The sequence below is a fragment of the Ranitomeya variabilis genome, chromosome 2 (genome assembly GCF_051348905.1).
Source record: "Ranitomeya variabilis isolate aRanVar5 chromosome 2, aRanVar5.hap1, whole genome shotgun sequence".
NCBI lineage: Eukaryota > Metazoa > Chordata > Amphibia > Anura > Dendrobatidae > Ranitomeya > Ranitomeya variabilis.
This window is the reverse complement of record NC_135233.1, coordinates 275518281-275532840: the sequence shown is the minus strand read 5'-3', so window position 1 is coordinate 275532840 and position 14560 is coordinate 275518281. Positions and strand designations below refer to the sequence as shown.

The 14560-nt window shown below is 47.1% G+C and overlaps 1 protein-coding gene across 3 annotated transcripts in view; it reads right to left on the bottom strand.

Moving 5' to 3' along the window:
* Positions 1–10830, bottom strand: part of KIF4A (kinesin family member 4A) — a 40810-nt gene extending 29980 nt beyond the window's left edge. For 2 of the 3 annotated variants that reach the window (XM_077284959.1, XM_077284960.1), the window contains exons 1-8: positions 10452–10830; positions 8536–8669; positions 8345–8459; positions 6104–6294; positions 4949–5041; positions 4705–4871; positions 1675–1769; positions 252–371 (exon numbers count right to left, since the gene is read on the bottom strand). In XM_077284959.1, the coding sequence (XP_077141074.1) occupies positions 252–371; positions 1675–1769; positions 4705–4871; positions 4949–5041; positions 6104–6294; positions 8345–8459; positions 8536–8652 (898 nt within the window). In that variant the 5' untranslated portion in view covers positions 8653–8669; positions 10452–10830. Of the gene's footprint in view, positions 1–251; positions 372–1674; positions 1770–4704; positions 4872–4948; positions 5042–6103; positions 6295–8344; positions 8460–8535; positions 8670–10427 lie in introns of all 3 variants that reach the window. The other variant, XM_077284961.1, reaches the window with a different exon arrangement.
* Between the last annotated feature and the right edge of the window lie 3730 nt (positions 10831–14560).

The window sequence follows — 14560 nt, the reverse complement described above, 5'->3', positions numbered from 1 at the left end:
GCGGAGTGATATTCCACCTATTCTCCAAACAATAGGATAGGCGTTTCATATTAAGTATGAGGATGTCCGACCCATCAACTGAAGCCATGGCGTTGCGGTGAGTGCTGCGCCATTGCTTATAGCGGCAGAGCAGAACGCAGGCATACTGCAGAAAATATTGGGGGCCAGAGAGCCAGACCCCAACAATGCAGTAGCCATAGGATAGACTAAGGCTTTGTCAGTGGGCAATTAGCAGCATTTCAGAGCCTTACCTTGCAGAAGACGCGTCAGCTTGGAGTCTCTGTAGGGCACAAAGCTCCCCTTCTTGGAGTCATCTCCCAGAGCGCTGATCACGTTGCCCAGACACAACAAGCCACGGTTAATGCTGATGCCTGCGGGCCAGGAGGCCACAAGTTACATTACAGAATGTACGTACACTACCGTCACGTGTGAATTTATAGAAAACTCCATAGGGGGTACTAACTTACTTAGCCCCTCCCACCTGACTACATAGGAGACGGCAGTTACTACTGACACCACGCTGCTATACAGGAGGGAGGAGCTCTGCCTCTAGCCCCTCCCACCTGCACTACATAGGAGACGGCAGTTACTACCGACACCACGCTGCTATACAGGAGGGAGGAGCTCTGCCTCTAGCCCCTCCCACCTGCACTACATAGGAGACGGCAGTTACTACCGACACCACGCTGCTATACAGGAGGAGGAGCTCTGCCTCTAGCCCCTCCCACCTGCACTACATAGGAGACGGCAGTTACTACCGACACCACGCTGCTATACAGGAGGAGGAGCTCTGCCTCTAGCCCCTCCCACCTGCACTACATAGGAGACGGCAGTTACTACCGACACCACGCTGCTATACAGGAGGAGGAGCTCTGCCTCTAGCCCCTCCCACCTGCACTACATAGGAGACGGCAGTTACTACCGACACCACGCTGCTATACAGGAGGAGGAGCTCTGCCTCTAGCCCCTCCCACCTGCACTACATAGGAGACGGCAGTTACTACCGACACCACGCTGCTATACAGGAGGAGGAGCTCTGCCTCTAGCCCCTCCCACCTGCACTACATAGGAGACGGCAGTTACTACCGACACCACGCTGCTATACAGGAGGGAGGAGCTCTGCCTCTAGCCCCTCCCACCTGCACTACATAGGAGACAGCAGTTACTACTGACACCACGCTGCTATACAGGAGGGAGGAGCTCTGCCTCTAGCCCCTCCCACCTGCACTACATAGGAGACGGCAGTTACTACGCTGCTATACAGGAGGGAGGAGCTCTGCCTCTAGCCCCTCCCACCTGCACTACATAGGAGACGGCAGTTACTACTGACACCACGCTGCTATACAGGAGGAGGAGCTCTGCCTCTAGCCCCTCCCACCTGCACTACATAGGAGACAGCAGTTACTACCGACACCACGCTGCTATACAGGAGGAGCTCTGCCTCTAGTCCCTCCCACCTGACTACATAGGAGACAGCAGTTAATACTGACACCACGCTGCTATACAGGAGGGAGGAGCTCTGCCTCTAGCCCCTCCCACCTGCACTACATAGTAACTCATCTATCTTCATGTCAACTTTTCAACTGTAAAATGAAAATTAAACAATCTAAAATGTTACTAAATACATTACTATAAAATATGTATTATTTTTATAAAAATATTATATATGTTTACCTTCCTTCAGCCGATCACCTTCAGCTTTGGTCTTCTTTTGCCTTTCTGACCCAGCAAGATCGACGAGGTGGAGTTTGGAGCGAAAGCTACCATTTCTACAATAATTAAAGTGGATTATCGCTATAGTATCATCTAATATATAAAGCTGAATGTGTGTGTGTGTATGTATGTATGTATGTATGTATGTATGTATGTATGTATGTATGTATGTCCGGGATTGGCATCTGAACCGTCGCAGCTACAGCCACAAAATTTTGCACAGTCACACGTCTGGACCCCGAGAGCGTCATAGGCTATGTTGTGAGGTGAAATTTTAACCCCGTGCTTTCCAATTCACCAAACAATTTTGCCCCTATCTACATAATGGGGAAAAAGTGAAAGGAAAAGTGTTGGAGGCAAATTAACAGCTGCCAGATGTGAACAAGGGGGACTTAAAGAATGACAGCGATGGCGCCAAAGAGTATATACTGTACAGTTGCTAAGGTGGTGCCCCAACATGGGATAATCGCCACACCACCACGGGGATATGAACACACACACAAAATGCGCCACAGACTACCACGTGCTCAAACACATATACCACCCTCAGCGCACATTTCACCACACATACACCAACCTCGCCACATAAAAGTAGAAACACAAAAGTCGCCGCTCAAAACTCGCCACGCGCAAAACTCTCCACATGCAAAACTCGCCACACGTGCAAAACTCACCTCATGGAAAACTCGCCACACGCAAATCTTGCACACGCAGAAAAATTGCCACATGCACAAAAGTTGCAACACATGCAAAAGTTGCCTCACACAAAACTTGCACATACTCAAAAGGCACCACACATAAAACTCGCCACGCGCAAAACTCGCCATGCGCAAAACTTGCTGCACACAACTTGCTACACTAACCTGTCACATGCAACTCGACACACAAAAAGTTGCTACACGCATGTCGCCACACAAAACTCATCTCACAAAAGTCCCTACATGCATGTCGCCACACGCAACTCAACACACACAACTTGACACACGAAACTCGCCCTAAAACACACACAAGTCTGGTATTATCCTTCAAAAATAAAAATCTGATTAATAAGCAGACAAACTACAAGAGCAACAAATGTACCATATAGGAATCCGGCAGCTGTCAGTCACATGACCAGTCTATTATGTGTATGTGTGAGCTAATATATACTGCCAGGGGGTGGGCTTACTGTTGGCTGGGGATTTATCAGGCTGCCATTTTAGCTTAAAAATACTGAGGTAAAAATACTGACCAAATAACGTGTGAACGAGGGCTAATACAGGAGGAGATGACATACAGCTATATACTATATACAGGAGGAGATGACACACAGATATATACTATATACAGGAGGAGATGACACACAGATATATACTATATACAGGAGAGATGACACACAGGTATATACTATATAGAGGAGGAGATGACATGCAGGTACATACTACATACAGGAGGAGATGACACACAGGTATATACTATATACAGGAGCAGATTACCTACAGGTATATAGTATATACAGGAGGAGATGACATACAGGTATATGCTATGTATAGGAGGAGATGACATACAGGTATATACTATATACAGGAGGAGATGACACACAGATATATACTATATACAGGAGATTACATACAGGTATATCTAATATATAAAGCTGAATGTGTGTATGTATGTATGTGTGTATGTCCGGGATTGGCATCTGCACCGTCGCAGCTACAGCCACAAAATTTTGCACAGTCACACGTCTGGACCCCGGGAGCGTCATAGGCTATGTTGTGAGGTGAAATTTTAACCCCGCGCGTTCCAATTCACCAAACAATTTTGCCCCTATCTACATAATGGGGAAAAAGTGAAGGGAAAAGTGTTGGAGGAAAATTGACAGCTGCCAGATGTGAACAATGAGGACTTAAAGAATGAGAGCGATGGCGACAAAGAGTATATACCGTACAGTTGCTAAGGTGGGGCCCTGACATGGGATACTCACCACACACGGGGATATGAACACAAACACAAAATGCACCACACACTACCACGTGCTTGAACACACATACGACCCTCAGCACACAATTCACCACACACACACCAACCTCGCCACATAAAAGTCGAAACACAAAAGTCACCACTCAAAACTCGCAACGCGCAAAACTCACCTCATGGAAAACTCACCTCATGCAAAACTTGCACACACAGAAAAATTGCCACATGTACAAAAGTTGCACCACATGCAAAAGTTGCCTCACACAAAACTTGCACATACTCAAAACGCACCACACATAAAACTCGCCACGCGCAAAACTCGCCATGCACAAATCTTGCTGCACACAACTTGCTACACTAACCTGTCACATGCAACTCGACACACAAAATGTTGCTACACGCATGTCGCCACACAAAACTCATCTCACAAAAGTCGCTACATGCATGTCGCCACACGCAACTCAACACACACAACTTGACACATGAAACTCGCCCTAAAACACACACAAGTCTGGTATTGTCCTTCAAAAATAAAAATCTGATTAATAAGCAGACAAACTACAAGAGCAACAAATGTACCATATAGGAAATACGGCAGCTGTCAGTCACATGACCTGTCTATTATGTGTATGTGTGAGCTAATATATACTGCCAGGGGGGAGGGCTTCCTGTTGGCTGGGGATTTATCAGGCTGCCAATAGCAACCAATCACAGCTCAGCTTCTATTTTGCTACAGTTAATTAACCTGAGCTCTGATTGGTTAATATAGGCAACAAAGACATTCTCAGTATCACAAAGCTAATATATGTTGTGAAATTCTTCTATTAGCTTGGTTTTTGCCTTTTAATAATTACATTTCTATCTATTTGTTTTGTGGTTTTTGTGTGCAGAATAAATTTTTGTTAACACATTCTATTTTGCTAACAGCAGTCATTAACCCGGGCGAAGCCGGGTAGTACAGCTAGTACATGTATAAAAAAGGGAATAATTTGTCAACAGGACCCCCGAGCATGTGAGCTGAGGCCATTCCCGTACTTCTCTCCTCCTCGTCTCTGCTCGATGGCGATTGTGAAGATGGCGTGTGAGCGAGAGGACTGGGAGTTCATGGCTGTGGAAGCCACGGTGCGGGAGCTGTTCCCCTGCTCCAGGCAGCTGATGGTGTCCACGGCGGTCTTCACATCGCGCTCCGTCAAGCCGCAGATCTGCAGGGGGATAAGAACACTTAGCTCTATGCGATCAGACCGCAGCTCCGATGGGATCCCGAGGGGCCAAGACTTACCTTTATGCCTTCCTTGGGGTCTTCACGGATGCTAATGGGAGACGCTTTATCCCGAGGAGAATATAGTAAGTCAAGAATTTCCTCATTATAAATCTTAAGAAAAAAAAAATACAATAAGCCTTTATTGCAGTCTTATACCACCGAGACCTGATTCTTGTGCTTAGTGTGCATAGTATTAACTAGCCTGGATACAGTGAAGACTAGTGTAAGATCATTAGGAAAGGGCCCAGGACGTGGCTGGTATTTTACAGCACTGTTCTTGGCTGTTATATGGCGGTAGCATTGCATTCTGGACAGGACTGCTTTTTGTTTTCATTTTAATGGTAGTTTGAAAAAAAAAAAACAATCAAACAAACAAACCATAAAGAACTAGTGACACCTAATTCTACAATTAGATCTTTCATTGAACAGCAAGTTCCAAGCTGATATCGGCATCTGGGATCCCATGTAATCTAATGGCAGCACACTGGGAGAACAGGCCATCACTCACTTTATGATCAGAGAATGTTTGGCCTTTGAAACCCCCATAAGAGAATGAAGTGACCACCATTGGCGGAGGGCTGCGTCCCCTCCACTGGTTGCTGTACAGCCAATCGGCCGGGAGCATGGCAGTGGGATCAGTGCTGCACCCGCTTCATTGTCTGGAAGTCCCAGGAGTGGTACCACCACTGATCATATAGTGGGGACTCATTTTGTACAATGGGAAAAGACTCTTTAAAAGAGTTTTTAGATTTCAGGAAAGTTGTGTGCCCAAGAAGATAGTGGCAAAATTACAACCAGAGTTTTTCCTCGCCTTCCACAAGTTCTGTGCAGAGTCTCAGCCACTTCAGTGGTGTCTTATTGTTTGCAGTGCAGATGTCATGCCTACAGCGCTGCAGCCAATCACTTAACTCAGCAGCTCTGTGTAGGTGGCACAAGCTGATCGGACCAGTGATTGGCTGCTGCGCTGCCGGCACTGCAGACAACAGGAGCAGCGGTGCAGATTAGCACTTGACCTGGGGACGGTGAGTAAAATGCAGGGTGTTTATTTTTACAACAAAACTGCATCTGGGGAAACAATTTTTTCTGAAGCTCTCTCATGTACACCAGTGATAATAACTTTACAAGTGCGCAGATAGCAGCAGCAGAAAAAGAAAGAGGACTTGGAACATTTACCTCCAAATAAGAAACTTTAAGAAGAAATTCCCAGTCTGTCCTTTGTTCAATTTCCCGAAATAAGGCCTTTACAACTCTCGGGATGACGCCCACTGTTGGTTCATTCTCTTGGTCATGGGTGTACGCTCCTCCCATGGAGAAGGTCTTTCCAGATCCAGTCTGTCCATAAGCAAGAACTGTAGCGTTGTACCCTGAGGAAATCCAACACAGATCTCATAACTAACGAGACAGTAACGGGGGGCGTCCTGCTACACAGCCCGCGTCACCGCACCGATACAAGGAGATTGTGGTCAATGGGAAAAGGCTCACAAATATGGCCACAAAATCCACAGATGATCAGCCGTGAGGTCCTCCCCTATGTACCAGTCTGTCACTGTTCATCCATTGTACTAGTACTTTCTATATGGGGCTGCCCGGTGGCTCAGTGGTTAGCACTGCAGCCTTGGGGGTCCTGGGTTCAAATCCCACCAAGGACAACATCTGCAAGGAGTTTGTATGTTCTCCCCGTGTTTGCTGGGTTTCCTCCGGATTCTCCGTTTTCCTCCCACACTCCAAAGACATACTGTTAGGTAATAGAGTTTTGAATGAAGATCCAGAAGCTTCTTCCATTTGAAGGTTTAAATCCCAATTCGATTGTCAGAGGTCTATCAGCCAAGAACTGTTGATTTTCGGCAAATTAATATTTTTTGCTGTGCTAACAGTTGAGCACTTGGGATGCAGTTGTCAATTTTCAGAAGAAAATGGATTTAAAAACTAAATTATTAAACCATTGTACAACACGCGTTTCAGCTAAAAGCGCCTTCATCAGGACCCTAATACAATATACCACATATTCAATATTTTATACCCTAATCCATTAGTTATGGGTGCGGTTTCCCAAACAATGGTTGTGTAAGGCGACCGACAAATTGGAGTCCGCAATCACGTCACCATATACATGACGAAATCTGAGCTACATGTCAGCTCTTGGGTGAATGTGAACAGAACTGGCGTTCATATACTTTATCCCATGATCAGTGATTTTACAACAGTCACAGCGCTTTTTCCACATATTTAGATTCCAGTTTTCTCGGTTTTGGAATGAATAATGTTATCAGTATTGTTAGAATTCTCTTTATTACGCACCAGGCTGGGTGCTACACATTTTTTTTGTTTTTCCTCTTCCGAATATGATGTTAGGTCTCTGTGGGATCAGGTCCATCAACATTGGATCCTTTTTAAGGAGATACCAATATTTGGTTAAAATATTATAGTTTGATTAACCCTACTGTATGTGGTAGTTAAACTATATTTCCACCTTGATGTATCGTCAACCTCGTTGGATTTTTTGGGGTGCTTATTCGTTTTCCACTAACATTGGTCCTCATTTGGATTTCACAATACTTAGCTGATAGAACTCTGATGGTTTAAATCCCAATTCTACTTTCAAAATGGAAGCGCCTTCTGGATCTTCATCTAAAAGTGGAGGAATTTCTGGGAGAAGAAAACTACCGCCCACGGTCCACCAGACGGGCAGCATGCCAGGGAAGGGGCCCCATTCACTTATTTGGAGTTCTGCCCTATTTGCACAACCCGCTCACGTGAGCAAAATTAATTTCTATAGCGCTCCACCCCCCCCCCTCATCTTTCCCAGAATTTAAATCACTGATAGGAAATCTGGATTGTGAGCCCAATGGGGACAGAGATAATGTCCGTAAAGAGCTGTGTAATTAATGGCGCAGTATAACTGAGTAAATAAATATGTATTATGTGCATGTAAGCCACCCTCACATGTACTGAGCCTGGAAGTAATGAAATAATAGTGTCTTCTAGGCGCCTCATTCATCTATCTGGAATGCCGGCACATTTCTGTATCATATGATGGTCATAAGTTCCGGCACCACGGCAGGTTTTATGGCTTGAACTATCATCATAGGGATGTAAGCAGCTGCGGGTTTAGTACAGTCAGGTCAGGACTGACGATGTCTGCATGAGCTAATTGTAGGGAAATAATCAGGAATTACAGCGCTTAGTCCGGCAAAATAGGATTTATTATGCATTGTTTATAATAGTGCCATCATATTTTGCAGCGCTGTACAGACATCACTGTCCCCATGGGGGCTCACAATCTAAATTCCCTATCAGTATGTCTTTGGAGTGTGCAACCAGTAAGAAAACATGAAAGGGTTCAGCTGGTATATTAGTGAGCTGTCGGCCAGTCCTAGGTCCCCAGTCTTCCCCAGTACTTACTCTTAGACTTACCTTTAAACAGGCCTTGGATGAGAGGCAATACCGAGACGTTATACACCTCCTCCTGCTCGGCTGACGGATCGAATACAAAATCGTACGTGAAGGATTTTTCGTTACCAACAATCACCTGCACGTTAGACATGGTGTCAGTATCTGCATGTAATGACTCACACAGGACGGCAGACACTGCGGTATTCTCCCACCTGAGGTTCCCCGGGCACAAAGGTAAGGCACGTCTTACAGCCTTCATTGATCTCCTTCTGTACCAGGGGACGGCACCTTAGCGCTACCCGGACTGGAATACCCTCATCCTTTCCCATGTTGCAACCAAACAAGCCTAGAAGAGGGAACAAAAACCAGAGGTAATGACAGTGACCTCAGCCACAGGTGTGCACATGATGGCGGTACGGAGAACAGGACTTTTCAAATGTCACTTTAATAACAGGACAAAGCGGTAACACTGAGCCCAGACGCCATGATGAGCAGCAACACTCGCAGGAGACCCTTCTACCAGCTGGTCCAGAGATGGCCACCAACCAGCAGGGCCAGATCTCTCATGGGACCGGAGACCCCTCAGACTTACAATGGAGTAATATTGGGCTCACATCAACTATGCTGTGGCGAGTGAGACCTGTAACCATAGAGCACCATGATGAGTGGTGGGCTCTGCTCACTAGACCCATGTGGGGGCTTCATAAGGGATACACGCAGTTAGACATGGGTACCTGCACCCATCTAAATACACATTTGTTATTGTGGCCCCAATCCAGGCCCTGACTGACTTGTGTCTGAAACCACAGGACCAGATATTTCCATGTTGTCACTACTGCAGCTCAGAAATCCCACGGCCACAATACAGACATGGGACCGCGGCCTCAGGACAACAGGGTGAACCCCCTGCTGCCCAAATGTAACACAGCCGCCTAACGCTCTGCTGAGCAATGCCAGGAGCCTGCACGGGGCCAGCGGACCATGCTCCATATTACCGGGAGGCCTGGAGCCCATGGAGCAGCTAGGACAGCGGGATAGAGATACGGTCACCAAGCATGGAAGACACCGGGGAACATGACATGTTCAATACAGACAGGACAATGGCGGGTTCTAGAGCAGGTGGGCCAGGCTGCCCGTACTTGGGTGGTCCTGGAGATTTCACATGTGAGTCACACAAGTTATAAACAGCAGATGTAAATGACTAACTGCTCCTATGTCTGCAGCAGTGAGGTTGTGGGGTCACTGGCAGGAGCTTGGTGCGACTAATACCGCAGATATAATACCGGGAAGGCTTCACAGATATCTGTACATACATCACACATAGCACTATGGGGGGCCATCACACTGCACCCCGATATCTACAGATGGACATGGCACAGGAATGGTCACATCAGAGACCCTGGAGATACCAATACATAGTGTCGCCCTCTCTGCTGAGCACTGTCCCGTCATTGGCACCGCTGACCAATGACCATCAGAACAATAAGACTGGCACACACGACAGGCACCAGGGAGCAATGGCTATCGCCAGTGTCAGACTGAAGAACATTGGGCCCCCCGGAGGATTTGATTCTGAGGGCCCACCTTTCTCCCTCAATCAATAGCCCCTTAGCAGCTGCAAGATTTGCACTATGAACTCTCCTGAAGGAGAAGGCAGGGCCCACCGGAGGATTCTCCAGTGGGCCAGTCCAAGTCTGGCTGTCGCACTTGCACAACTGGCACCAGGGAGAAACGGCTGGCACCAGCAACCAATGGCACCAGGGAGAAAGGGCTGGCACCAGCAACCAATGGCACCAGGGAGAAAGGGCTGGCACCAGCAACCTATGGCACCAGGGAGAAAGGGCTGGCACCAGGGAGCGATGGCTGGCACTGACTGACACACACACACACACACACACACACACACACACACACACACACACACACACCCCTAGCGCCCCAGAGAAAGGGCAGGCGCACACACAGCTGACACCAGGGAGCAATGGCTGCCAGTATTAGCTACATAATGCCATCGGTTAAGTCTCGGCGCTTGCTCCGGTCCCGGGATGTACGGAGAGGCGGCGGTCACGTATTCCGAGACCAGCAGATCCAGCACAGCACGTACCCGGGACCGTCCTCTCTCTCTCACCCGAGCCTGGTCGTTCCGCTGAATCTCCCGCCCGCTGCTGTCCGCCCGGCCCTGCCGCTGTTCTCTCCGTCGTACGCAGCCGGATCCCTCCGCTACAACCGCCAAGTATTTCGAATTCACAATATCTCAAACCGACCAATCAGTGCGCACGTATGTCACCAGCCGCCCAGCACGCGCACGCAGCGCCGACTATTTATCCGCCATCTTTGTTAGGGTAATGTGCCCAGAATGTCGCTATAATGAAACACCAAGAAAAAAAAACATCTGACACCAATATTCACTTCTGGGAATGAATCGCTGTGTATCCGACAGATCAATCAGCAAAACAGTAGCTCAAGATTTTATGGTCAATTTAATCTGCGCGCTCCCAAAGCACCGCACCTAACACTACGCATGCGCAATATTTAAAGCCAGTATAGTTAGTATTAGTAACACCCATCAGGTGCGCAGGCGCTGTATGTATGGTCGGTGAGCAGGCTCCGGTCTGTGGCCCGATGTCACTGCTCATGCTCCGCAGTGGTCAGGCGTGATGGCGGCTATCCCTCGCTGCTGCCAGTGATCAGTTTTTCTCTTATTTTTTACTTCTATTTTTCTGCTGACATTTGTTTTGTGTGGGACGAGCTGTAGATTGGAACTATGCGTCCATTATACCATATAGTGTGTTGGACAATGGGGGACTAAGCTCCAAGGACCCCCTCGGCCCCTAACACCACCCTGGATAGCCACAATGGTGGTATAGTGAAGGCTGCAGTCAATCAGCTGCCTCCAACCTGCGGTGAAGAAATCTGTCTTGTGGTTCTTGTGTAGAAGTTTTCAGGTAATGATATGCCCCTGCTCCGGGCAGGACTGTAGATCTCTAAACCTTCAGTAGCCCGCCTGTAAGATTCGCAACGATCGCTTGCCAATAGATGCTACTGTGCTCCAAAAAAATGTCGGCGGTGGCGCATGCATGTAGTGTCTATTGGCAAGCAATGCTCCTAATCAGATGAGAGCATCGCTTGCTGATAGATGCCACAGCACATGGGTCGGCACAATTTTGCTGGAGTTAACAAGTTGTTTTTTTAAAGACCGCACTATTAATTGTGCAAGCGCAGCATTTAAGCCCAAATTATGAAGCTGAGGCCAGAGCACCAAATAAAGTCCCCCCACAGGCCACCCCGGAGCAGGGGCATCTTGTTACCCCTTTCTGGCATTAGGTGTAATAGTATGCCCACATCGGAATCCCTCCCTTTGATGTGGGCTCCCCCACATCTTTTGCAGCACGTCAGCTGTTTTGAACAGCTGACATTATTATTATACATTTTTATAGTGCCATTTATTCCATGGCGCTTTACATGTGAGCGGGGCAAATATAGACAAGTACAATAAACAGGAGTAAAACAAGGCACACACAAATGCAGGAGGAGGGAGGACCCTGCCCGCGAGGGCTCACAGTCTACAGGGGATGGGTGAGGATACACTAGGAGAGGGTAGAGCTGGTCATGCGGCGGTTCAGTAGACTGGGGATCACTGTAGGCTTGTCAGAAGAGGTGGGTCTTCAGGTTCCTTTTGAAGGTTTCCGTGATAGGCGAGAGTCCGATATGTTGGGGTAGAGAGTTCCAGAGTATAGGAGAAGCACGGGAGAAGTCTTGGATGCGGTTGTGGGAGGAAGAGATGAGAGAGGAGTAGAGCAGGAGATCATGAGATGATCGAAGGTTGCGTGTAGGTAGGTAACGGGAGACCATATCACAGATGTATTGAGGAGTCAGGTTGTGAATGGCTTTGTATGTCATTGTTAGTGTTTTGAACTGTAGCCTCTGGCGATAGGAAGCCAGTGAAGGGCCTGGAAGAGAGGAGAGGCTGGGGAGTAACGGGGAGACAGGTGGATTAGTCGGGCAGCAGAGTGTAGAATGGATTGGAGTGGTGCCAGAGTGCTAGAGGGGAGGCCACAGAGCAGGAGGTTGCAGTAGTTGAGGCAGGAGATGATAAGGGCATGTACTAGTGTTTTTGTGGTTTCATGGTCGGGAAATGGACGAATACGGGAAATGTTTTTGAATTGGAATCGGCAAGAGGAGGCAAGGGCTTGGATATGTGGCTTGAAAGAGAGGGTAGAGTCAAGGATCACCCCGAGGCACCGAGCGTGCGGGACCGGGGAAAGTGAGCAGCCATTGACATTGATGGATAGGTCGGGTGGAGGGGTAGAGTGAGGTGGGGGAAAGATGATGAATTCTGTTTTGTCCATGTTCAGTTTTAGAAAACGAGCAGAAAAGAAGGATGAAATAGCAGACAGACATTGTGGGATTGGACCCCAAAAGTTGTTGTACAATTTGTCCTGAGTACGCCGATACCCCATATGTGGGGGTAAACCACTGTTTGGGCGCATGGCAGAGCTCGGAAGGGAAGGAGTGCCATTTGACTTTTCAATGCAAAATTGACTGGAATTGAGATGGGACGCCATGTTGCGTTTGGAGAGCCACTGATGTGCCTAAACATTGAAACCCCCCACAAGTGACACAATTTTGGAAAGTAGACCCCCTAAGGAACTCATCTAGATGTGTTGTGAGAGTTTTGAACCCCCAAGTGTTTCACTACAGTTTATAACGCAGAGCCGTGAAAATAAAAATTCTTTTTTTTCCCACGAAAATAATTTTTTAGCCCCCAGTTTTGTATTTTCCCAAGGGTAACAGGAGAAATTGAACCCCAAAAGTTGTTGTCCAATTTGTCCTGAGCACGCTGATACCCAATATGTGGGGGGGAACCACCGTTTGGGCGCATGGCAGAGCTCGGAAGGGAAGGAGCGCCATTTGGAATGCAGACTTCGATGGATTGGTCTGCAGGCGTCATGTTGCATTTACGGAGCCCCTGATGTAACTAAACAGTAGAAACCCCCCACAAGTGAACCCATATTGGAAACTAGACCCCCCCAAGGAACTTATCTAGATGTGTTGTGAGAGCTTTGAACTCCCAAGTGTTTCACTAGTTTATAACGCAGAGCCGTGAAAATAAAAAAAAAAATTTTTTTCCACAAAAATTATTTTTTAGCCCCCAGTTTTGTATTTTCCCAAGGGTAACAGGAGAAATCGGACCCCAAAGGTTGCTGTCCAATGTGTCCTGACTACGATGATACCCCATATGTTGGGGTACACCCCTGTTTGGCGCACGGGAGAGCTCGGAAGGGAAGGAGCGCCGTTTTACTTTTTCAACGCAGAATTGGCTGGAATTGAGATCGGACACCATGTCGCGTTTGGAGAGCCCCTGATGTGCCTAAACAGTGGAAACCCCCCAATTATAAATGATACCCTAATCCAAACACACCCCTAATCCTAATCTCAATAGTAACCCTAACCACTCCCCTAACCCTGACACACCCCTAACCCTAATCCCAACCGTAAATGTAATCCAAACCCTAACTTTAGCCCCAACCCTAACTGTAGCCCCAACCCTAACCCTAATGGGAAAATGGAAATAAATACATTTTTTTAATTTTTCCCTAACTAAGGGGGTGATGAAGGGGGGTTTGATTTACTATTTATAGCGGGTTTTCTAGTGGATTTTTATGATTGGCAGCCGTCACACACTAAAAGATGCTTTTTATTGCAAAAAATATTTTTTGCGTCACCACATTTTGAGAGCTATAATTTTTCCATATTTTGGTCCACAGAATCATGTGAGGTCTTGTTTTTTGCGGGACGAGTTGACGTTTTTATTGGTGACATTTTCAGGCACGTGAGATTTTTCGATCGCTTTTTATTCTGATTTTTGTGAGGCAGAATGACCAAAAACCAGCTATTCATGAATTTCTTTTGGGGGGGGGGGGGGGGGGGCGTTTATACCGTTCCGCGTTTTTTAAAATGGATAAAGCAGTTTTATTCTTCGGGTCAGTACGATTACAGCAATACCTCATTTATATTTTTTTTTTATGTTTTCGCGCTTATATACGATAAAAACTATTTTATAGAAAAAATAATTATTTTTGCATCGCTTTATTCTGAGGACTATAACTTTTTTATTTTTTCGCTGATGATGCTGTATGGCGGCTCGTTTTTTGCGGGACAAGATGACGTTTTCAGCGGTAGCATGGTTATTTATATCCGTCTTTTTGATCGCGTATTATTCCACTTTTTGTTCGG